This window comes from Mixophyes fleayi, chromosome 4 (genome assembly GCF_038048845.1).
Source record: "Mixophyes fleayi isolate aMixFle1 chromosome 4, aMixFle1.hap1, whole genome shotgun sequence".
In the NCBI taxonomy this organism is placed as follows: domain Eukaryota; kingdom Metazoa; phylum Chordata; class Amphibia; order Anura; family Limnodynastidae; genus Mixophyes; species Mixophyes fleayi.
The window spans coordinates 216,456,278-216,483,942 of record NC_134405.1 but is presented as its reverse complement, the minus strand read 5'-3'; the positions used below and the strand labels follow the sequence as shown (position 1 = coordinate 216,483,942).

The following is a 27,665-nucleotide window of genomic DNA, read 5'->3' as shown; positions in this document are numbered from 1 at the left end:
GGACGGTGGGACCCAACACATTTTTTAACAACACTCATCTACTTTTACACTTTTGACAGCCGTAGGGACCTGCAGCTGTATAGGCAGGCAATGTAACAGTGATGTGTTTGGCAATCTCGCATCTAAAAAGCATCGTGTTGTATCTGTTGATTTGTATTTGAAACTCCATTGGGTTTGCCAAATTGCAGCTTCTTACATTTGGAGATTTGTATAGATAGAGTGGGGAAAAATCGGGACAGCGATTTGCTGCGCATTTGAAACCAGCAATTTTTTTTAAAAAACTACTAATCTCCGACGATTTTACATCAAATCTCAGGTTAATACATTAGTGAGTTTCAACTCGCCCGAGAAAATCGCGGGATTTTCAAAATCGTGACTTGATACATTTATTCACTGGAGTCTTTACTAAGTGGAGTACACAGAGTTTAAGGTAAAGGAGGGATTTAGGGAGGAGACATACCCAGATTTCGTAGGGACATCTGCCACCTGTGGTGTGGATGGGTTTTGTCACAGCAGGTAGGCATAAGTGTTCTGGCTATCCCCTTCTATAGTGTGTGTTGTTTATATGTGTTTAAGTATGGTATATGTTGGGTATGTTCCTGTGGCACTGCAATATTCTTCTGAGATAGTGTCAGGAAATTATTTGAGGACTTTACATGTGTTACACATAATGTTCATCATTTAACTATTTTATTGGTTAATGCAGTGGTTCCCAAACTTTTGCAGTTCATGGCACCCTTAGAGTCTCCATAATTTCTTCAAGGCACCCCTCCAAAATAATTATCGAGCAGTCCCATTTTATAAGCAGTCAAAAAAACGTAATAAGTATTTAGGTCAGGACAGAGATACTTATTTAGTTGTATGCAAAAATAATACACATAAATCCAAGGGAAAAGAATATTTTTATATATATTTTTTTCAATTATATTTCTGTCAAAGAATAATTTACAGCTAACTCACACTGTGCCCCCTCTGCATCTCCACATACTCTGTTCCCCCTCTGCATCACCACACACTGTGCCCCTCTGCATCCACACACTCTGTGCCCCTCTGCATCCACACACTCTGTGCCTCCTGCATCCACACACTCTGTGCCCCTCTGCATCCCCGCTCTGCCCCCTCTGCATCCGCGCTCTGCATCCTTTCAGCCCCCTCTGCATCTACGCTCTGCCCCCTTGCTCTGCTTCCTCTGAATCCTTTCTGCCCCCTCTGCATCTGCGCTCTGCCCCCTCGCTCTGCCCTCTCTGCACCCTCTGTATCCTGCCGTGGACAGGAAGAGAAAAAAAACAAAAAGGAAAACCTACCAATCCGGCGGCGCTTGGGACCCAGCATCCTCTCTCCTGCCGCTTCTCACTGAATATGTCGGGCGTGATGATGTCATTCAGTGAGGAGGGAGGAGATTGCTGGATCCCGGGTGCCGCCGGATTGGTAAGTTTTGTTTTTATTGCTTTTTTTCTTCTTCCTGGCCAGAGCACCCCTGTGACAGCGCCGCGGCACCCCTGGGAGCCGCGGCGCACAGTTTGGGAACCTAGGGGTTAATGTTATTTATAGAAAAAATATGTGGTAATTTGCATCTAGTCATGCAGTGTTATTTATTACAAGGTTCTAGCTAGAGTCAATACTGCATTATTCATGTAGACATTTGTCTGTAAGGTGCTATTACAGAAGTTCCATAGAAGAACTTTTTTGTTACAGATTAGTCTGATGCAGAGGTTGTATTAGGTTGTAGCCAACACAAATAAACAGACTACTGATTGCATAACTGAGTCTTTAATCAACGTCTTTCAGATTTAGTGTGTCTTAGTTTTTAACTGACAACATAAAACAATGTATTCCTTCTCTAATATGTGCACAGTTATATTAATAAAGAGGAAATGTTCTGGTATGTCATACTGGTGGCAGGATATATTAAAACACATTGGATGTATAAACATATATAATGGTGCACATCTCTTATATATTATATATTATATTAATATTGTTTATTTATATAAAGCACTATACAGAGAATATGTAATCATTTACATCAGTCCCTGCTCCATTGGAGCTTACAGTCTGAATTCCCTAAAACACACACACACACATATGTAACGGCCAAATGGTTGGCACCCCAGAAATACTGTAAGATAGTACTCCACAGGCCCCTTGGTATGGTAGAGAGGCAAAGGTCCCCCCAGTAGTTTTGCAATAAAACAAGGAACACAGGGCTATGACTGCATAAACTCATGGGATTGTTCTCTTAGCTTATGGCAGATAAATAGCAGTAGTGTAGGGAAGCAAAAAAACCTTCAATATGCAATGTTATTCAACATGTCACAAAATAATTACCAATGTAGGAATGTTGTGTGAACAATATCAGCAATATGTAAACATAAATCACTACAACACATAGGTCACTGAATAAATGTATCTCACTTAGAAGTTATGCACTAGTTCTTCAGTGAAATGGGTTTCACAGGATAATTACTTTTGAGTGACAACCGGTTGCTATCGGGTTAATTAGACAACAACTAAATCCTGCTGCTGCAGATTATCTAGACAAATCAATCACAATAGACTTTTAGTGCAATTAAAGAGATTACACTTATAACGTAAAAATCAATAGAGATGCAACAAGGATTAATTCAACTTGATAAAATGAGATGCTTCAGAAGAAATAGCTGTAGACTAGGGTCACATTACAAGATACGGAACCCCTGGGAGTAAATTGTAATTCACAGGTTAAAGCAAAGTTTCAGCTGGACACATGAAGCTTATTAATTTGTAAAGGATGAAATCAGTAATCAGTTTGACGCATATGTGACTCCTGAGCTCAGTGTAAGAAACAGTAATTCTGCACAATACACAATTTCCAGTTTAAGGAACACAATCTTCATTTAGTAATCCGTCTAATGGAATATGCAGATCTCTTCCAGCAACTATAGAGTTAAACAATTTGCAATTCTCTCCTCAGCAACTATTCTAGGCAGTTTTACAATAGTATTATTATTATTATTATTATCATTTATTTGTTAGGCACCACAAGGTATCCGCAGCGCCGTACACAGTACTAACAGTAGACTATACAGGGTGAAACCATACAGAACAATGAACAAAAAGTACCAATACTTCAGAAACTCCGGCCAGTCATATGCAGTAAAGACGGAGCGGAAGAACAGGTATGGAGACAGGAGGGGAGGGGTCCCTGCTCATACGAGCTTACATCCTAAGGGAGGGTAAACAGACCAGGCACAAGAGGAGCCAGTTGAGGCCAGAGGAGAGAAGGGAGGACGAGCTAAAGGGAGGAGATGGGGGTTAAGTAGATGGTTGGTAGGCTTTGAGGAAGAGGTGAGTTTTGAGTGCACGTTTGCAGGAGCACAGAGTAGGAGAGAGATGGATGGAACGAGGGAGGTCGTTCCAGAGAAGGGGGGCTGCATGGGAAAAGTCTTGGATTCTGGAGTGGGAAGAGGTGATAAGAGTGGAGGAGAGGCGTCTGTCGTTGGCCGAGCACAGGGAGCGGGCAGGAGTGTGAATGGAGAGGAGGTTAGAGATATAAGGGGCAGTAGAGTTGGAAAGAGCCTTGTAAGTGGTGGAGAGGAGTTTAAAAAGGATTTTGTAGGGGAAGGGGAGCCAGTGTAAGGCAAGGCAGAGAGGGGAGGCAGAGGAGGAGCGGCGTGAGAGGAAGATGAGTCTTGCGGCTGCCGCATTGAGTATAGAGCGGAGGGGGGAGAGACGTGAATGGGGGAGGCCAGTGAGGAGGAGGTTACAATAATCGAGGTGGGAGATGATGAGTGCGTGGAAGTTCTGATACAATATAGACAAACTATTGTGATGAATGATTTCTCTCTATGTCCCTAGCACTCTGCGTCAACTTGCAGATAAACTTTAAGTACAGCAGATTTGACTGGAATAAACACTTCTTTCAAACAGCACCACAACCTCTCAATAGCAATGTTACAGTCCCAGTCAGAGGTTTTAATAACACAGCTTGATGTTTCACTTTAATAACTTGAACATAGCAAGGCAAAATAAACAATAAACTTATCTGTCTTCAACTGATTCCTGCTGACATCTGATGGGCTTTACTCCAAAGATGCTTCCTTCTGGGATGGCTGGAGCTTTAGCTGAAAACATCCCTTAAGGCAATAGTTCAGCAACAGCACTCAATGCCTCCTTGTGGGTAGATCCTCCCACTATCCCAGGCAGCTTTAAAACAGCATAACTCACAGCAACCAGCAAATAGCGTCTAGTAGTCTCTTTTGGGCGCTCCTTCCCTTTTCCATAGATATCTCCTGGAGCCTTCTAGAACGTTCTGGTGCCAAAATGCCAATTTTTTTGCTGGCTTTTTGTAACTTGTTGCAGTGTTTAACTGTCTCTGTATTCTTTTAGTGTATGGGGCTCTAGTGTGCTGCCTAGGGCTGTAGTGTGCAGTTTGTCCACCCCAAAATGTCAGACTCAATTTGCAATTAACTTCTCAGAAGCACTCTGTGAGATGCAGGTTTCTGAATGAGTGCATGAAGTAATATACCTGTGATTTGCATGGTATTACACATATATATATATGTTAGGGTCCATTTTGTCAGAAGTCAATTAACTACCAGTGTGTTTTTGGTCTGTGGGAGGAAACCGGAGCACCTGGAGGAAGCCCATGCAAACTCAAGGAGGACATACAAAATCCATACAGGTAGGGCCTTGGTCAGAATAGAAGCCATGACCGCCATAATGTGAGGGAGCAATGCTAACCACTGTGACATCACGTAGCAGTGTGATGCTGTTGCACAACCAATACACAAGTTTCTTATTTTGCGCATTACTCATGTTTTGGCAACAATTCCATTCAAGATAATGCATGGACATATGTGCAAGCCCTCACATGCACACTTCTAACTTGGATATATATGGACATCAAAAAGTACTACAATAATGCATCCTTTGCAGTATTCTGTCTCTTTCCATATTGTTTCCTCATTTTAGTTAGTTTAAAGATTTCAATGAAAACAAGTCTTGTTGCTTAGATTCCCATGTTATTTTTATCACATACCGGGCCCACCAATCGCTTGGTCGGGTTCCAGCCTTCTTACCTGGGGAATATCCTGGTCCAGTTCCCTGTTGGGGAACACCAAAGGCTCTTCTGTCCGGCACCATCTTGCTTTCATTCTGCGCATGCGCAGATCGGTCCTTTAACTGCTCCTATCTTTTCCTATTGGTTGGTGCCCTCAATTGGTTGCAATATTTAAGGACACCTGTTTCATTCATTCACTGACAGTTCTTTGAGTCTTTCGTACTGAGTAGATGTGTTTCTTCTGCTTCCAATGCTCTCAACAATTCCTGAAGTTCTGCCGCACACCGCTATACTATCCCTGATCCAGTACCAGTGCTCACCAGCATCCCTGGAACTAAGTATACAGTCTGCCGCAGTCCAGTGTACTCTGCAATTCCTGTTACAGTACTCCCAAAAATTCCTGAAGTTCTGCCGCACACCGCTATACTATCAATGGTCCAGTACCAGTGCTCACCAGCATCCCTGGACCTAAGAATACAGCCTGATGCAGTTCCTTGTAGTCTTCAGTCCTTGCTACAGTGCTTTCAACAAATACCTAAACCACCGCTGCATGCCGTCATACTATTTCTGATCCAGTACCACTGCTCATTCGTATACTTGGACCTAAGTATACAGCCTGCTGCAGTTCCTTGTACACTGTCAGTCCTCCAGTATCCTAGCTTATACATCTGGCGTTCATCTTAGCAGGAGTTCCCCACTAGATCATGCCTATACCTGTCAGGAGGACCGCGACCTGAATCTCGGAAGCGTCCAAGCCCACTTCCTCTTGGTGAATACCTTCCGAGTCGTTAGACTCCACACCTCTGTAAAAGGAAGCACTAAACTAGGCTGGTCTAAAGAGTTCTCTTATCCTCGAAACGTGACAATTGTCTGTTTATAAAGCTATATATATATATATATATATATATATATATATATATATATGTATATATATATACTGAAGTTACTATACAAAGAAAATGAATGATGCTGTCAGCAACCAACATGCATGCTTGAGTGCAGTTATGTTTCTTACAAGTGCACAATTTAAGTATTTTAACGAATGGCTATAAGATATTGGAGCCATATTAAAGACTTCAAATCTTAAATTTGACATCCAAAAAAATGATGAACTTAACAGCAATGCTGCTTTCTGCAATTGCAAAAAGTTGCAGTGTTTGCTTAATGGACTTATATAAAAATGTATGTATTATTCTATTACAAGATTTGTCCACTTTTGGACAATCCACCACGACTCCCCTCTTACCTAAACCCATTAGGTGGATCATGCTGCGTCTTGCAGTTTTCTCTTTTTATTAGTATTAAAATCCATCCAGCCCATTTGGAACTCTATTGTAGTGAATTGAGTTGGTTTGTGACATCAGATAAACATGTCTCTCTCCCCCTGCTTACTATGGAAGAGGGGGCAGGTTATATTAAGGGAAGATTGTCAAAAAGTGGAAAATCACTTTAACAATGCTTTTTATTCGTAACTATTCCGTAAATCACATTTATTCTGTGATACAGAAACATTGTAAGGCTTATTATATTTTAGATGCAAAGGTCTGCCTCAAGCGGAAATATTTACTGCTGTTATGATAATAGCATATTTGCTTTAATTCACAAAATAATAACTTAGTGTGCAGTATTATTTCATTTTTATTTGATGTACAGTACTAATTGCAGGTTTTAGTCTATCAGTTCTAAATAGTGTTGCATAACCAATAGAGGGCAACATTTAGCTAAGAAACAGATGTTTTATGTTAAACTTTGTGATAAAACTCAGAATTTATTTCAACTATCAAGAACAAGTTTTTAGGTAAAACTTCAAAATTAACAAATTGCTGTTGTGTAGATTTCATCTTTAATCATCATAACAGGTCATAGTAGAATCATTTTGCTGAAAATTGTTCACACTTATGATACAGTATCTGTCACAGAGATCCCTTCCGGAACACCTGGAATAAGATCTAGCAAACGCTTCTCCTACAACAGAGAGCTCACCCTTAGAGCTTGTTATGTTTTCCTTTAATAAGATGCTTATAAGTTTTATGCCTGAAGCCCCAGATGTTCCTTTATGAGTAAGATATAAAACATTAGGAGAACTTGGGACAAAGGTATAAGTACCATGAAAAATCAAAGAAAATTATTAGCAAGCTATATTTTTGTACCAGATACTGTAGATGCAGTAGCAGTAAATCAGGTGATTGTATTACAAAGACACAAGAAGCTACACAAGCATACACAGGAAAATAATTACTGAAATTATTTATGGGAGGGAGGTTGGCACTAATAGGCAGCGTTATGATTGTAGACCCTGGAAGCAATTCGGGGGAGAAATGCGCACACAGGGCATGATGTTGAGTTGGACGCATGTTGGATATAATCTACGCTCAAAAACAGCAGCAAGTGAAAAATATGCTGAGTCAGAGGCATCTCAAGATTTGTCCAGTGCTGCACTTATTGTATGTGTGCCAGGTTTATGTCAGTCATACATACACCCACATAATATTAAACACAACCAGGTCATAAGCACAAGAAAAGTTTGTTAAGATTTGTTTTGATACAGAAAAACACATTCTCTACTAGGCTGATATAATACAGCAGATATGATACTCCTTCTCATGGACAAACAAAAGTAGTAAACAAAATATATTCATATATACCTAAAATACTGTGCACACAGAAAAGCCTATAATATATAGAAGAGACTAACTACTGCTGCAGCCCATCATCATAATCGGCCTGCAATTTCACCTGCTAGCTGGTGTAAAAGATATGGCGCCTGCAGGCAAATATGTATCTCCATGCTGGGCTACCTCAGTCACATCAGCTGGCCTATTTCAGCCGCATTTGTGTTAATGTATTCTGTCAATGTTAGGCCGCCACTTCCTTCCCCCGTTCAGCCTATGCAGGTATTAGGAGGCGCAACTCTGCCTGCACACATTTGATTGTGCTCACTTTGTGGGTAATGCTCAGTGCATGTTTTCATAACTTGTGCAACGCAAATGGGCATAGGTTCAAATCAGCATCAGGCCCACAGTATGCAGTTCTTCCCCCTATAGGAGGGTGATTGCTGTCTAGGTCTCATACATGAACAGTGAGTGTTGTCTCCACTTTGTCCCTTAGCTGACTTGTAAATTTGCAAATTTGAAACATTTAGATGCATACAATATACCACCTAATCAAAATAATACATACAGCTGCATAATCTAAATATTATAGCTTCCAATTCATAAATCTAAATTCTGCTTCCAATTAATCAGTTATTTTTTAAGCAATGGAAAGTAATTTAATATTACTCCCACTGCCTAAATTCTCTGAGCCATTTCCTTGCGGATTATCACCAAATAATTTGACACCTCTTGATTAAACTATTATATAATTAATTTGGCTAATCCTATGATTTGATTGATATCTTCTGCTTTAGGAAAATTAAATTATATGTGAATTTGAGTCCTAACATGTGGTTTGCTGAAGACAAGAAGCACAGTTTATACTCCTACACTTCATCTTATTTTTGTAATGACAAGTCCCACTCACTCATGTTACATCACTTATTTTAAAAGTGTTTTACAATGGAATTCATGGCAGGCATTCAGGCAAAACACACTTATCATAAATGCATCTAATTTTACCAAGTAACATTCTGCCAGCACTTTATCTTTTGATATTATAAAACATTCAAACATTGTGTAGAAATATTTACAGTCTTAGGACATTTAAACAGAGGTGTTTTAACACCGGATGTGACTTGCGTTTTTTAATGCAAGTACAAAGCAGGCAACTGCATGTGAAAATAAAACTCATTCAATGTGTCCATACTTTCTTCTAGGTATTTGCATTTTTGCATTCTTTTTGCACGCTGCTTGCTCCATTTCAGTTTACTCAATGTCACAGCACTTTAAAAAGTAAATTTATATGTATGGGGGCGCTAATTACCCATTAGGGAATAACAAGAGCAGTTACACCAGTGTTGTATTGTATTTTTCCAAATCATGTCAAGGTCCAATCTTTTCAATAGAATTGGGCACTACACAGAGGCGAGCCTGAGTGTCAGCACTCATGTTGGAACCTCTGGTTCTTGTAGGCATATGAAGCCATATGCAAATGACCAGAGTCCCATTCTTTCTTTTCCAGTTCAAATACACTTGCTAAAATTCAAAATACATATTAATGCATAACTGCTAGGGTCAGTAAAGCATCCAAGTCATAATAGTGTATAAAGGTATGCATGTATTCCAATTAATCGATAATTGTGAAAACTTATATGATAAATGTCAATCTTCAAACATATGGGACCTCATTTAGAGTCGGATGCAAAGTCCATTTTAGGCGCATCAAACAAAAAAACACTATCACGCATTTGCAGCAAGCACCATATCCGCCTGCATCTTGGACACAATTAACAATTGCAACTGCTTGCGGCTCACTATGAGAGAAAGGGTGGAACGTGGAATTGTGAAGGCGTGACCCCGTAAGTAAATCCTAGACGCAGTGAGGCGCAGACGCAACACACGTCAAAACAGGGCTAAAGCTGTGTGGCAGGAATTAGGTGGCGCAAGCGGTTAGCTAGCTGCAGGAACTGCTCACAGCTCGATAAGGTATTACGAGTGGGACGCAACTGGGGTTGCTTGCCACTCGTAATACCCTACCAAGCTGCGCACACTCACACTCCTACACTTCTTACATTGACTTTGCGTCCGACTCTAAATGAGGTCCATGGTATGTAGGGAAAACCCATATAAGAGATCATTAAAATTCAGACTTAAATATATTAAATATCTATGGGGAAAATTGCACAAAATAGTTTATTGGTGCAGGTCATATGAAATTCCTTTTGAGGAGTTAGTTCTCAGTCACTGGACCCTTTTTCAAGATGATTCTATATATTAGATGTAACAATTTATTCTTTTCAGTCCTATCAAATCTGTATTTATTCTCCATTCTTGATGATGGGACCTTGTAATGGAAGGGTCTTAAACATACTTACTCTTTTTAGTTTATATTTATGTTTATTTTTTTTTTATTTGCTAAAGTTCTATTTTTGTAGAGATGATACAATATACATATTATTCTCCCTTACTTCTCCTAAATGTATGCATAAATAATGTAATGGTAAATACTCTTTAGCTGAATAAAGATTCCCTTGGATCTACTGTCCCCTTCTTCCTAACCTTCTTTCATCATTCTATTAATCCTTTAAAAAAATCTTCCTAATTCAAGGTCCATGTTCAGATCCCTCGGGGTAAGGGTGCCTAATTGGTATATTAATTTTGTCTCTTGTTGATACATACAGGAGATTTAGTAACCACCTCTCCAGGGTTTGAGGAAACTTTTAATTCCCCTGAGTTGTTGGGTCGTGGCTGTGTTACGGACAAAGTTGCTCAAAGGCACTATGGTTCTACACTTGATTCTAAATGATTCTCATGTGTTCTCGTGTAGTTTTCTTGCTGTCAGGACTTCATACTATAGCCCGCTCAGGCACTTGAGTAAATAAATTGCACCTTTTGTGTTTCACGTTATACTTATACCTTTTATTTTATAATGTGTGCCCATGCAGTTTGAGAAAAAATCAGTTTGAGATTGAGTCTAGGCCTAACAGTTTATTTTCAGGCTATACACATCTTGTGGTAATAAAAGCCACTTTTATTTTAACCCAGCCATGTAGTTCTAGCTTTATATTCAGTAGCAGGATTAAAACTGGATACCGAATTATGCTTTATATTCTTTCCTGTTAACTCAGTTCTGTGTCTTTCAGAACTATTGCCCAATGCATCTTCATGATCTTCTCCAAGTCCCTATGTTGTGTGTTAAACTGTGTGATAAGTAGACTTCATAATTCTGTTGGGGCTTGTTCTTTCCGTTCCATCGTTACCACTTTTTCCAGGTCATCCTAAACTTTTCTAAAAACTTTGATTGCATGTCCTGAGGTTGCTCCATGAAGGCTTCGTTCCTAGAGCAGTTCCTATGGAGGGAATTCTTCTAATCCAATTCCTATGATGGGTACTCACAGCAGATATATAATTGTTAAAAAAAATGTCTTTGTAGGCTTTGGTTTTCCACAAAAATTATGTATGCAAATGAACAAATGAACTATTGGATGACTGTGCAAATGCATTTCATTTACATGCGTTTTCACATATTGTTTACATATGTTTTTTTGACGCAAATGCAAAGCTAGTGCTCAAGGGCCATTAGAAAATCATTTAGCTGAACATTTAGAGGTTTATAGATTTACATAAATAATTTGTATATATTTTTCAGAATGCTATGGGTTATTTTTTTCTGTCAATTGACTTCCAAAAAGCAAGTCGGAGGAAGGCCTTGTCACTGGATTAACCAAAACTGCATTTTTATAGAAACATTTATACATTTTGGTTAATATATAATATCTATCCTATCATTAATGCTGAGCATGACAAAACATATCAGATGTTTGTATCCCTTTCATTTTTATTTGTATAGTATTGAGGTTCTTAAGTTTTTTCTATTGTTTAATATTAGCATTCTTTATTTGTCATATTTTTATACTTTTTCAGCAGCCAATAAAACCCCCTTCCCCAGAGAAGTATAAAGAATTTTGAATGTCATTTGAATCCTATTTTGGAATTTTTACCAAACTGAGACAATTTGAGTCTCGCACATAGATTTGGTTACTTCAAAATAATGCTCCATTCCTTTACCATCTTCTGACAATAAGAGATTTCCTCTTAAGTCAATCTTAATAAAGCCATACTTTTCAATGCAAATTGTTTAGGGGCTAGGGATACATATATAGTGCCAAGAAGGCTTATTTTATTACAACCCAGTAGTCTTGAAAACTTACCAGCATTTCAAATTACCAAAACGCAAAGAGGTGCTCTGCTAATTTAAACAAACTCACAATTTTATTTAAAGCCCATTGTGATAGTATGATCATGGTATCTCAGACAACCATTAAGGGTAATATTTGTTAAGCATTGAAGTTCAGTTCCTGAACATTTTCCTTGTGAAATATGCCTATCACTGCTATTTGTCTACTTAAAAGTGTGCTGCAGTGTACTTTGCAGATATCACAAATGCTTAGTATGACTTTTCTTTACCTGCAAAATAAAGCATCAAATTCCATATCTCACATATACTTTCCCCAGCCTGACCTATTCAGAAAACAGCAATATGCCTTTTATGATGCTTTATCCACCACTTTTTTTCATGGAAAATGTATGCCTGGTTTGACCAAATGTTATCTATTAAGTTCCATGAGTAAACTGTTCTCACTGAGTGATTGTGGAACGAGATGTGATTGAAGTCAATGGAGAATTTTTCAAGGTAGAATGAAAATTTATTTTCATTTTGTAGTTATAAATAAGTAGTTTATAATTCAAGCAGTGTGGCTGTTGCAAATAACCAGTGCAGTGCTAGTAAACTCCCAGGCTGATCATTGCATGGCTGATTCTTTTATAAAAGGAGAAGGATAGTTGGGGTTATGGTCTTCAAGATGGTATTACCCACATATTAATATACCTGTAATTTAATTTTGGGGCAGCACAGTGGCCTAGTGGTTAGCACTTCTGCCTCACAGCACTGGGGTCATGAGTTCGATTCCCAATCATGGCCTTATCTGTGTGAAGTTTGTATGTTCTCCCTGTGTTTGCGTGGGTTTCCTCCGGTTGCTCCGGTTTCCTCTCAGACTCCAAAAACATACTGGTAGGTTAATTGGCTGCTATCAAAATTGACCCTAGTTTCTCCCTCTCTGTCTGTCTCCCTCTCTGTCTGTGTGTGAGTGTGTGTCTATATTAGGGAATTTAGACTGTAAGCTCCAATGGGGCAGGGACTGATGTGAATGAGTTCTCTGTACAGCGCTGCAGAATTAGTGGCGCTATATAAATAAATGATGATGAATTTAGGAGACAGATGTACCTGTGGTTTTCTTCATTGGCTTTCACCAGCCCACAAACAAAAACTGAAGTGTACTGCAAATGATTTCAGTTGTCCCTGAAAAGGTTCACTATTAGATCAGCCTCGTTAGCCTCAGTCTAGATAGGTGAAGATGACTGGAATTATTTTAATCTCATTTTATGGGGGTATGAACACTTCATGTATTTTTTTGATTTTTCTTGTATAAAAGTAGACAAAGTTAGAATCAGCCTATAGCCAATCAGAGCTTTAGAGCTTACACAACACAAATGTTTACACACTCAAAAGTCAACTCCAATAGAAACAGCAATAGAATATATATGTGTGACCTGCACCTCTATATGAAACAAAGTTCATACACTTACCTTGTTGATGTATGGGGACATTTTTAGGTGTGCTTAACAGTTTTTTGTGTATATCTTGTATTTTAGCTATAGTTCTTTATTATTAAGTATATTACCTGCTATTATTGGTTATTGGGGCAATTATAGCCCAAAGTGGTGGTGAATTGTTTTGTTTTTTCATAACTGGAAGTGAAAGACTCTCTGTAATAGTATGAGATTATCATGCCCATCTAATTACATTTCATGCTCAGCATTGATGGAGGAGAATGTGGCCTTGCAATCAAATTCTCTAAATTTACAAAGTGCTCAATCATTACACCTTCATTGTCTATTTTCGTGATACTGAGTAGAATAACCTCTATTTATATTTACAGTAGGTTAAATTGTAACTGTAAAGAAAACTGCATTGCAGTGTACCAAAGTAAAGGAACCATTGTCAAAAAAAAAAACATGTTGTTTTAATAGAAATTCATTGAATATCCATAAGCAAGTGTCTTTCATATATTTCTATGTTTAGGCAACTTCAATAAAGTAGTTTATTAAAAAAAAAATGCGTCTGCCAACTTCAAATGTGAACATTAAAATCCAATAAGATGTAGCTAGCTAATAGTTTAGGGATGTCTGGCTTTCTGAATATTAACGCTGAACTGACTTGGAAGAGAAAGAAATATCACTCAGACACTGACATTAAATATTGTGCTCCCACAGCAGCAGTGAATAGTATCTTGATGAACATACATCTGTGGGCTAAAATCAGTTATATAAGGATAGAAAGACTTCTATTTAACCACATTAGGTTTGTAAGAGAACTGTATAGAGACATATCTTATTTATGCAGTGGAAAAAATGTGACATGCACATTGCACAATGTAGCAGACAGTGGAACCAGAATCAGAGGGTGGAAAACTAAATCACAAAGCGACGCAGAAGAAACACAGTACTGAATATTGTAAATCTATTTAACATTTTTTCAATATAATTATTACTATATGTTGTAGAAGGTAGATAAACAGCTGATTACTACTAACTAGAAATTAGTGAATTTTTTTTTTTTACCCGTTCTGTAAAATTTTCGACTTATTCCACAATTGCATTTGAATTTTTACACATTTTGCCGGTGGGATTAAGTGATCATTGGATCTATTCATAGACTATAAATCAGCGAAATGTGAATTTTACAAAGAACTTGAAGATTGTATCACCGGAACTTCTCACATCAAAAGATGTCCTGTTCTCCTACTGATATAGTGGCCTAGTGGTTAGCACTTCTGCCTCACAGCACTGGGGCCATGAGTACGTTTCCCGACCATGGCATTATCTGTGTAGAGTTTGTATGTTCTCCCTGTGTTTGCGTGGGTTTCCTCCGGGTGCTCTGGTTTCTTCCCACACTCCAAAAACTACTGGTAGATTAATTGGCTGCTATCAAAATTGACCCTAATCCGTGTGTGTGTGTGTGTGTGTTTGTGTGTGTGTGTGTGTGTGTGTATGTATGTTAGGGACTGAGACTAATGTGAATGAGTTCTCTGTACAGCGCTGCGGAATTAGTGGCGCTATATAAATAACTGATGATTATGATGATATAACTCAACTCTACTATTAATGTGTTCCCTTTAGTGCTAAAGATGTGTTTCTTAATACATACATGCAGTGGTCCACTCATCCCTGTCATGTGGGTAGGGAACATATTATATAGTAATCACAAGGGTTGGGGCTGTCTGTTATTCACAAACAAACACCATATGTTACGAAAATGATAAAAGACGTATTATTACAATGTAATTTATTAGAGATTTGCACTGAGCCTCATGTTTCAGTTTCAAAAACAGTGTCTGTTCTAATCCAACTTCGTGTTGATACCAGTTTTTTTGAACAAATGTGAAAGGTTTTGGTTTGGATCTGAATTTAATTAAAAATTGTGAAAAATAGGTAAAATGATGTCATTTTGATTTCTTTCTGCCGGTGGTAGTCATTACACTACCACTAGCCTGATACCACTTACCCCGACAAGGATTGCCTGACCACCTCTTTACCTACACACTTGTAAAGCCGAATGTTTATTAAAGTGATTTGCAAGAATTCCGAGGAGATAACAGGACAGCAGCTGTAAATGATGTCTCTTTTAAACCTGAAAGTATTATTTATGCTCTTAAAGGGATAATTTATAGAGGCGCCAGGTACACAATCTCTTTTAGTAAGGGTTTTAAATTATAGATGCAGCACCTCCTTAAATTATACCTTTAAGAGCAGAAATAATACTGTTGGGTTTAAAAGTGACGTCATTTACGTCACTTTTAAACCCAATGAGGGATTGTGTAACTTTGCCATCATTGCCTTTACTTTCTCTGATTCAATAAATAAAAAAAATAAACTGAATAGTGTTGGTATCTCCCATTTATTTCACCCAAACCTCCTTCGCATGTTCAGACTTACTATATTACTGTTGAATAAATAAATAGCCACATGGACACCAATGTAAATTTGGCAACAGGTCACAGTTTTTATTTACACGTAAAATGGTGGCGGAGAGAGCAATGGGGGCCAGCTAACAACTAATAGCAAAACCAAACATTGGAAGTTCAGATTGCTATTACACCACCTGTTCCATTATATAATCATTTACAATGTTACAACTTCCTTGTAACTGTCATAAGCTTTTAGAACTAGCAGGAGAGGTCTTTACCGTAGAGTTGGACCCATTCACAGGTACTTGGATGCCCCAGGCCTTAATTCAACATTGTCGAAGTCAAATAATTGGATGAAGTAAACCATATTGATTAATATTGTTTTACCGTGCGATTGCGATCAGTACACCACATGTTATGACGCAATCACACAATAAATAATGCACACATACACTTACACTTACACATTCGCTTGTAAATAGTTCACCTTAAAATAGTTCCAACACATAGCCGTTTATGACCAAATGTAATAGAGTTTATAATTAAATATAATAATGTTAAAACCACTTTATTGAGATCTAAGGTTCAGGATAGAGGAAACATATCATATTTAATATCATTTTGATCCCCTATTTATCCTCAGGCATCCGTTTCTATCGACTAATAGATCGGAATTAATGATCAGAATGGTATTGTGTGTGTAATGCAAATAGACCAGTTTGAACCAGCTTTTTACAGTATGCAGCTCTTGGAGAGCTGACTCCCACCCTTGTAGGGCATCGTTTGAACTGAGCTATGAACTGCATTATACTGGACTGTCCTGAATCCTGAACCTATGGAAACATGCTATGACATCATCAGTAGTTTTTTTCTATACTGAAACTGGATACTATCAAGCTCCTTTACCAGCTAAAACTCTCTCTCTTAGCCTGACTACAGACAACATGACCCTATCTTATCATGGGCCTGAGTGAAGCACTACTTAACATGTAATGTTTTTGGTTTATGTTTATACTTTCCTGTTTGATTATAATATTGTGTATTGCTTTATTGTAACATCTTTAATGCATAATAATGGTTTACAGCAAATCCTGCTATATTTTGCAATTGAATATCTGTGTGCTTTGGAACCACAACAATTGCTTTGGACAATGTTTTATTTGTAAGTGATAAAATGGTTTTAATAATGTAATAAAAGCTTATAAGCAGCAAACGTAGCATGGAGATAGGAGAAATAGGGACAAAAGCATGTCCCCCACATCTACTTAATATGCAGCAAGAATTTAATTTAAAAAGCTGTGCACCCCGGCTGCCTGTTACCAGATGGGACACTGCCCATCTGGTAACAGTGAGTATAACATTTCCTGGGGACAACCTTTGTTGCAAATCTCTGGCAGTCCACTTTACCCCGGGTTTTTCCCTCCCACATAATTATTTGCGAGTCCCTTGGTTTCATTCAGAAGGGCAGCATTATGGCACAGAACATATCAGGAAAATAAGGTAGAAAAGCCCTGCTCTTGGATACCGATGAATGCTCTGGCTATGTATTTTGTGCCTAATCTTTGAATTTTTATAGAATGGGTGCAAGCCACCTTCAAGTCTCAGCATATTCATTTATTTATACAGTGACAGCAAATTAGATAGAATTGAATACATTGAAAAATAAAAAAAAAACTAGAATATACAGCGTTTTTTGAAGGTGTCCGTGCGTGCTGATCCTCACAAGCATCCTTTTAAAATATAGATTTCACTGAATGACCCTTCCGAAATGGACAAGTATTGAAAAATAGAAAATATTAGAATATATAGCGTTTTTTGCAGAATCCAGCTGTGTGCTGACCCCCACAAACACCCTTTTTTAAATATAGATTTCACTGAAACTGTAGTACCGGAGAGCTCTATGTTCGAAATCACAGCCTGTCAGCATGACGGTACCATCGGAAATCTGTGTATTCGTTCTTCAGTTAAGTTTGTGTATATTGTATTCGTTTTTTGGTGTAATTTGATTTTTTTTTGTAGGTCTCATGCGTGTTGGAATAATCCTCGTAGTTAATATGTACCGAACCCCATTTTAAACACTGATCATTCATTCTGATGGACCCCTCTTGTGTCTAAAAATGAGAATATTGATGATAATTATGGCACCTCTTGGCCTTCAATGATTTATTTACATAGTGTCCCTTGATTAGACTGATCTGTTATGCACTTGAGTACAGATATTGTTCTTAGATGTCCTTTTCATTGTTCTTAAAAAGGCTTAATGACTGTATGTTTACCATCTGGATTGTTACTGAATGGTAAATTGATCAAAAAAACATAGTCCTGCATATATAGCTACTAGTATTTTAGATATAGTGGTTCTTTAAGACTAGTTTTAGAACTACTATACTAAGTTATTTAGTTAGTATTGTTACTTCATTCTGTTACAGATAATTATTGTAAGGACATCATTACCCAGCTAATGACACATTTGTACAAGTCCCAGCCTGTTAGATGTTATCAATTATAGTGGTTAGCTGCCATCACTATTATTACAAAATGATACATGGTGTGGGTATTAGCAGGAGATTTTTGAACAAGCTTTTATGCCCATTAGAAGTTAGGGAGACATGTTACAGCAGATTGGTTTTCATCTTCAAAACTTTGCTATCTGTACATCACTGAAGACTGTCTGCACCTTATTGAATTATGTGTAACCAGCATTGCTTCTAAACTTAAACCTATGTGTTTTACGGTATGTTCTAATCAAAAATTCAATTTACTATTCATTTTGTTGACAAATCTTTTTTTTTTCACTTTCCCTTCATAACTTTGTAATCAAAAGTCTATTCTAGAACAGAACTTATCCATTTGCACTCTTATCTGCTCTCTTCTCAATTCATGAAACCAGGAAAATTAACTTCATCACCTATTTATGAATTCCAATGAAATCATATGTCTGAGTTTAAAAAATGTAACTACTTTTATGTAAGCAAATGAGAAAGCCCCAAAGTGCAGAAGTTCCTTTTGTAGAGTAATGTGTTCTTTTTTCTTTGCAAATTGATTTTGGACTAGAGTGGGATTTAGAAAAATCAGTGAACATGTACGTACGGACAGTGTTTGGATAACTATGTGAAAGAGAAATATTTGGACCTTTAAATGTTTGATCATCAGAGGCTTAGCTTGTATTTTACAGGCTCCAGGCAACAATATCACAAAACACAATCTAATTGGCCCACCTTATGTTATAAATACATACACGAGTAATTAACAACCAGTTACTTAAAACCTCACCAAGTAGGTCCTGGATAATCGGTTGTCATATATCATTCATATATATCAGACCATTAGTGCAGCTGTAAAGGCAGCATATGTAACGCCCTACTTCCAGAAGCAAAAGAGCATCAAATGTAAAAAGAACACAGCGCTGCAATTGATCAAACATAGGAAATAAAATCACAACAATAAAATTATAAAAATACACAATTTAATATACATGCAATTCATACAATTTAATAAGAAACAGCAAAAAGCTGCAAATCCCTTCACTTTTCTGAAATTTACGATGGAAAAATCAGATATACCCACAAGTAGTTCATAATAGAGCCTTAATCAAGATGGCATACTCTGAGCCTTAAACAAGGACTCCCTGGTCTGTATGTACTGTTATTCTCTGAGATGGTAACAGAATGCAAGAATCATCCATGTGTATCAGACCAACATGAGTTAATTTCAAATGTTGAGAGAGTAATGGTTCTTATTGGAAAACCCTTTATTTCTTTACACAATAAGGCTGCCATCTGAGAGTAGAATGTTAAAGACAAACATAGCACAAACTCACAGTCAATGTTTAGGTTAACTGTAGAGGTCTGATCCAGCCACGATCCCGGGCTGGGCGAAGACCCTACTGAATTTGGCAACTGGATGTTCCTTTTGTGCACTTGCCCAAATGTCAATCTCGGGTTGTAAATGTGAAGTCAAAAGATGTATTGGATACTCAAAGGGTCACAGGTCAGTTTATAATGCAAGAGTAGGTGGGAATTTCACAAGTTCTGGCCCTCCTTGAATAGTATGACATATTAAAGTGCACAAGCCAAAACCAGTGCCTTTAGAACATATGCTCATTAAGTACCTCAGTAATTTCACTGGTTCCTAATTAGATGAATATTGGCTCAGGCCACAAAATGGCCACCTCCACCCTGTGTAGGTGACGGTTACATTTTAATTGTTCAAACTTTTAATTCATAAATTATCTGTAAAGATGTTACATTTGGTGCAGTCATTTAACAATGCATTTTTATCTCTATCCAGTTTGCTTGTCTAGAGCTTTATGTTCTTTTAAAGTTGTTCTTAAATATAATTCTGCACTTCATACAGTAATTGATGTCTTTAAAGAAATGTCCATGTCTTTGTATCCTAGTTATGCTTCAGAGTCATAAATAAACTCAGGTGATTAAATATTTTGTTATTTTAATATTAACATATATGTCATATTATCAGATCAGTATGAAACTAGAGAGATTACATTGTTTATAAGTTTTGAAAAGAAAAATATGACCACACTTCTTAATTTTGTCTGCTTTTTGGAGACGGCAATTAGCAAATATGACTCAATGAATGTCTCCTCGTTCTGTTTTTGTGGAGAAGGAGTACATTTTATTACAGCGTGATCTTTGGCAATTTTGTCTGACAAAACAGTCATTTAACTAAATATGCTCTTTTAACCACATTACCACTTTAAGTCTTCCTAAAATAGCTGATATAAACCAGCATCATGTTCTACTCCCTGTGATATCCATTCATATGCAGGTGCACAGTGAACAATATAATTGTAATGTGCTACTAAACTATAATTTGGATTTGACATTTTATATGCTTATCATGTCAACTGTATGTTCATTTGCATTATTTTTAAGCATGTAGCACATTATAATAATTTCCATTTTAAGTAAGGACAGTCTCTAAATTCAAAGCACCTGACTTTACTGCAGGTTTCTGTGAGCTGAGATATGGTCAGCTGCATTTTTACGACTATGAAGTGTTTTAGGAGCAGAAACTCTCTGGTGTAACAGGGGAATAGCATTCCACATTCAATTTAACATTAGGCTGGCTGAGTGTAATATTGCTTCAGGATGCCACAGTTTCCAATGCTTGAGGTTGGTTGTGTGACCCTGGCCCTGCGACTTGTATTATGCAACCAGTGGACAGTTTATTAGGTGCTTCTGCATTTCTATGTCATTGGTCAATCACTTACAGTGTCATATGTGCAGACAAAGGTTTTTTTGAAAGGAGGTAGACAGATACCAACAGATTGCATGTCAGTGTGGACAAGACAAAAGATTTTAATGACTGAATGCGGCTTATTAGTGGGGACAGTAAATCTGACGTGAGCAACATTAATGGAGTTTTCATGCACAACAAAGAAGTATTTAGAATGTTCTGGCACTCAAGCCATGGATGTGTACAGAGCCAGCGCCCCCTGCTGGAGTTTGCACATGCACTGTGAAGCCCCCTCACTGCACATACCCTGGCACCTATTCCGACCACTGTTCAGAGTGAGGACTTTAGCTGAGGTGGACAGGCAAGGGTGTCCTGGTAAGTGCAGCGCCTTCCTGCTGCGCTTACAGGGCTTATTGTGTTCCAAAGGCCCTGGATGTAAATGTGCCCTTCTAGACCACCCTGGCAGCAACCATATTTATTTATGTTTACAAGGAGGAGCTAACACAGCCACCAAATGACAAATTATACGCAAAAGATAAACTTCCTCTACACAGATGATTTTTTATATTAGTGCAGGGGTTCCTAACTTTTTTGCGCCATGGACTCCCCTTCTTGTAGCCCGCACACCTGTGGACTCCTTTCATAGCCCGCATGCCTAACAATGTTACAAATGTGATATGAAAATATCTGTAATATCTATTAGTGACAAAGTCACTGATGCTGCTAATACTTCTGTGATTTGTTACTTACATTCATGTTACATTTCAGTTATAAGCTAGTAAAAAATAAAAATTAAATTTTTTCCCATTCAAGTTCACTGACCCCCTGAAATCTATCCGTGAACCCTAGGTTATGACCCCACTAATTTAGAGACAGTTGGCAAAAAAGTACTTTTATACACATACATTTCTTTGTACCCTTTATGCTGAATATTCTGCCTGGCCATAGTCACACCTGTACAACAATACTGATTTATTGCTCTGTACATTATGAGTATACAAACTTTGAATATCAGTTATGTAATCAAAACATATAATCAAAACCATGTTTTCCAAGGTAATAATTATATGTGTTTCTGGTAATTTTAGAGAAACTGTCACTCATCAGAATTTGTTAAACTACAATTCTCCAATTGTGCAATGCCTGGAAATTGTACTTCAACACAAGTTATAAAGCCACAGATTGCCCAACACTGGATGTGCTTGTTTGCCTAATGTGTGAGCAAACACAACATACAAAATTATAAGCTCATCACTGAAGTTCACACTAGTGTTTTATATCATCAAGGAAATTACCTAGTCCTTAACTGTTATTAATGTTATAAATGTCCATGTTTATCTATAATGTTTTTTAATCTGTACTTCAAGATAAGGTCCAAGCCATAGCTTTTATAACAGGATTGTGAGAAGTGAACTTTGATTTCTGGAGATCTTTCTGATGTTTCATTCATGATCATATGCAGAAGCCCTAGGTTTCCTGAGCTTCTACAGACATTCTTAATTTAAAAAATGAAAGGAGATAGACATATATATATATATATATATATATATATATATATATATATATATATATATATATATATATAACCTTGAACTCCAGGAATGGAAGAAAGCTTTGAAATCTCTGCATGCATTTTCTAAATAAAAGTCAGCTATTTGTGTATGTGTTTATCAGCCACATGCAGGTTGCATCAATGTATACAATTGGAAACTTAAGCAAATAACATTCACTTATCTAGAGGCAAAACAAAAACACTAAGGGCTAGATTTACTAAGCTGCGGGTTTGAAAAAGTGGGGATGTTGCCTATAGCAACCAATCAGATTCTAGCTTTCATTTATTTAGTACCTTCTACTAAATGACAGCTAGAATCTGATTGGTTGCTATAGGCAACATCCCCACTTTTTCAAACCCGCAGCTTAGTAAATCTAGCCCTAAGTATCAGTAAAATAGTTTTTTACCATGACATTAGGTGATACAGATACCCTCGTTTTCAAATTGCCTCTACTACTTAGTCCCCACTTTATAATCATAACCACTTGTCCTGCCTCCATTATCTTTGTTTCTTTTGTCTTCAACCCCACCTCCAATTTCCATAAATCCCTTTTTAGTTCTGATTAGCCAACTGCAATTGACCAATGCATCTGTGCTTTGTGTGAACAGATTGCCCATACTGACAGGTTCCTTTGAAAGTAAAGGCAAAACATACTGAAGCAATTATTTTACACCCTCTCCTTCACATATTGATTTTATCCCATTCACATATCCCACTTCTAGTCCACTAAATTATCCATCTTCCCACCACTTCATTCTCTTCCCTACTACTTTGTAACCTTCACCTAAAATTAGTTGTGTATATTATCCATACAATAAGAGAAGCAATGATATATATACTGTGCCCCCTCTTCTTACCATGTGCCTTTATAACCTCCCTTATCAACCACTAGATATATTCTATGCAAAAAAAGTATATTGAAATGTATACCTTCAATTATGTGCTACTCTCCCTTATATTACCACCCATATAATGCCCATTAGGTTTATTAGTCTAGCAATTGGCATAAAGAGAGTGCACTACATCTTTACCTAAATTACACCTCTCAGAGGAAGAGAGTATTGCCAATGAAAACTGGAGAAGAGATTTAACCCTCCTCCCCACCCAATATATATATATATATATATATATATATATATATATATATATATATATATATACAGTAAATGCAGCTCCTGATTGAACAGAAGCTGCACACAAATCAATACTGAGCTGCATTTACCTATCCCGCCCTGGCTTATTTAATAGATACGACCGTTTAAATCCACTAACACTCTCCTCTCTGGGTTTCCATTGTTGCCGGACCTGCTACTGCTATCCGGTAATGCCAATGGTCCAGACGGATAGTGGCTGTGTCCATCACTAAAAAGTTACATTGAAGGGGTGCCCTTAGCAACACTATATTTTACTTCTCTAACCATGTACTTTACTTTAAAATGATGAGAAAAAATTAATAAAGTACATTCTCTGCAAATGTAATATTTTGCTGACCACCGGTCTTATAAGTGTGCAACAGAAATGTTACTCTCTACACATAGCTAAACACAGACTTAGAAAAGTAGAACCTTCCTTTGGGACATATAAATAGCTTCCTTTCCTGCTGAGCGTAAGCTTTTATTTAATGCAAAATGTAATATTACATTATCTTCTTTACCAGCAACACAGAGTGGAACCAGTTATTTAAGGATTTTATTTCAAATAAAATAAAGAAGCATTTGATATGGTCCTTTATATTGAGTGTTATAGAGTAAAGTGTTAGCTGTTTGAAATTTTAAATTATAGTGCCAGCCTAGGTTTTATTCAATAAATACAAATTGCTTGACAAACACAAAAAAACAAGTCTTAGGTTAAGTATTGTGTTAATTCCTACTTCTATTATAATACGGCTACAGGAGAATTTACAGAAATTACAGTCTAGACACACATGAAGCACTGTTTCATATAAACAAGTGAGAACTGTCCTGCTACGGATTAGCCAACTCTAAACTTCTGCTTTATTATTTGAAAATCCAATACAAACTGTGTTAAGTGTTTCTACCCTTATTAAACAGTCACCTAAAATCTATAATTCAGTGAAACATTAAGTAATTGCTATTTATTTCCAAACTATTCAATTCTACAAAACTGTGAATCCAGTAGAGCATTTCTATGTGAAGCGACATTTGTTCTCACTGTTTCAACAAACAAATTCCAAATTAGTTTTTGTACAAGAAAATATTACATTGTAATTATTCTATGACAAATTTTATCAAAGGCCAAAATATAAAAGGCAAACATTCTGGAAGTCCTGTGTAAGCTATTCATGCAATTACAACAAAGTTGATGAGCTACCTCCACTTTTTCAAACCCGCAGCTTGATAAACTTACCCCCAGCTTTTTAAAAGAAAAATTAGCAATTGTGCTTTAGCAAGAGAATTTCTTGTTGTTTAAACATATCTCAATACATTCTTATTTAATGTTATACAAAGGTCAGGATGATTTTATGTGGGTCTGGCTTACTACTGTAAAGCTGCATTCCTAGATAGTCATGTTATAGCTGAGTTATCTCAGTTCACCTTTTCACCTTTTTAAAATGGCTGGGAAGACTGATAAAATTGTGGCCTATACCTCCTCCAGGCATCACCAAGACGTAGTGTGGGAAATGGTGACCTAGAGCATACCCTGGGGCTCCGGAGAAGGGAATGGTGGATAAAGTGAATTTTTCATCCTGCCTAGGAATACTGTCACCAGTAAATTACATCAACATCAATGACATTTACATTCATTTTTTCAACTAAAAGTTTTGCATAATTTAGATTGAAAGGAAAATAATGTGTACAAATTGTTATAACAGACTTTTTTTGCCCATTCTGTCCTGTTTGGTTTACTGCAGTTTGACAAGGGCTTACTATATATACCTCTTTCCATTCTCTTTGTTATTTTTTATGCAATAAATCACAACTTTTCTTGTTTCTGTCCCATGGTTTCAACAATGGTACTCAAATTTCTGAGCATGCTACTTATTACTTCACAAATACGCATAGGGGCTTAAATGTTATTGATTTTAACAATCTGTGTAATGTCTATATAATGTCTATATTATGGTGCCATGACATAGCACAATACTGTTGAATAATATCATACAGTGCTCATTGTTTCCTTGAAATAGAATATTTTTCATCTCCATCACAAACTGCAAAAGACATATCCTATGGCGCTAGACAAAGAATAAAAGTATTCTGGTGCGGGTACACTTTTTGTGATCTCATCGGCCATTTCCATGTGTGTCTATCTACCAATCTATACTACAAATTATTATTAACTTGGTCACTACAAGCCTGTTACTCAGAACCAGATGTCTCCTGAGAGTGGGCCATCTAAGCAGCCTTACAAAGATGGTAACAGTCAGCTAAGGACTGGAACAGATAGCTTGCTGAACAGGTTTATTTAAGTGTAAACTCCAGTTATTTCAGTTATATTAATTTGCTCAGTAATACATAGGTTTTACTACATCAAGCTTAGTAGTAGGTTTATTTGCTTTTTAATACCATTCATGCTAAATTTTGTGCACAGCAAACATCAATGTATATGTGAATTAGAGAACACACACCACTTATATAAACAGGTTGATGTGCTTCCACTGATCCCTGGTTCAGTCATTTACAGTTATATTGGCTTAGAAAAACTAACTGTATGTAATATATAATTATAGTTGTTATGCTCAGTCCACATCAATATTTCTGACCAAATGATGTTTTAACTTCATGACAGGAACATATTGTAGTGCTGCACAAATTGTGAGCCTAGGTTGTGTAATCACAAACAAAATCTTTTTCCATTATACTTGGCTGATACAATCCAGTACACACATAACTGATTCTGTGCCATGGTTACGACTATAGTACAAAGTATTCAGACACAGCTTTGTAGCATTTCGGCAAGTGCCATAAACTCACAAGTTCACCTGTTTTCCTGCAAAGTCACCTTACTGCTACCTAAAGTTGTAACACTGTTTTGCAAGTTAATGGACAGCTTGTAATTTTTGACTGTAACAACCCAATCAACTCACTTGTAACAGATGTGTGCAGGCCACTACAATGTCTAACAGGTAAGGAACATACAGAGAGTTTTGCACCATGTATGACCAGTGGACAGCTATGAACACATACGGAGACAGCTATAAGCACCTTTCCACACATAGGATGCCAATTTGAAAACCAACTGAGTGTAAGTGGATTTAATAAAGTGTATTAAGTGAAATAGTATCAATTGGGTCTATACATTGCTACTACTGTTTGTAAATTAACTCTCTGAACCTAAATGTAAAAGACAGTGCATCTTTTAGAATATATTTTTTTGTGTTAATAAAATGGCATTTTTTACATACGTTTGAGCAGAAGTGGTCATCTAACCCCTTGAAAAGAGGTAAAGTGGAAAGTCGAATAATTTCTCCCCAAGATTTGTCCTTAAGCCATGTGGGATCTGGGTTGGGCCGTGGGACCTCCAGTGCCACGCCTCCGGTGAGAAGAAAGTGCCATTCATCCTTATTGACCAGGTGTCTGTTCCTCTGTAAACCCACACAGAGCAGGAAGGAAAAAAGTAGTTTGTGCTTTTCAAAGAGAGAGCGGCAAACGTGTTCATATATACTAAAAAAGTAAGGGAAAAAACTATATTTCAATAAATAATCATATGTTAACATACTTTAAATTTTATGAATATTAACCACATATATTTACATAATAACCCCTCTCAAATAATTTGCCTCTTCTGCACCCCCAGCGTTTAGACATTTTCCAAATTCAGGCTAGTGTTAGGACTAACTCATATCTATGCTTTGTGCTTTGCAGACAAGTGCATGAAACAGCGGCAAATTAAATGCACATTTTTAACATGTTTCGTAACATTTTTGTGGTGTTTTATATATGTTAGATGGACTGCATTACAAATCTTCTTTCTTCTTGTTCTTCCTAGATCCCTGTCACCAGAGTGAGACAGAGAGACATAGACGAGGAGAGACACACAGACATACAATCAATTACACAGGTACAGGGATTTTTGTCTGTAGCCATTCTGATGGACAGAGCAGAAATATACGGAGATAAATGAGAAACACAATTTTTTTTCCAGTCTAGCTTATTCACTTAGCACTGCCTGAAACATATAAGGATGGGATGTTGAATTACGAAGGACAAATGCCAAAATTACAATATATATGAGGATAACTATGAGCCTATATGATTAAAAATATATATGTCAAGTAGAAAACCCT

General features: G+C 37.1%; 1 protein-coding gene across 1 annotated transcript in view; it reads right to left on the bottom strand.

The window, feature by feature from the left end:
* Positions 1-27,665, bottom strand: part of LOC142150794 (dynein axonemal heavy chain 3-like) — a 947,133-nt gene that overhangs the window by 100,431 nt on the left and 819,037 nt on the right. Inside the window, 1 exon segment of the mRNA XM_075205980.1 lies at positions 26,784-27,042. Coding sequence (XP_075062081.1) covers positions 26,784-27,042 — 259 coding nt within the window.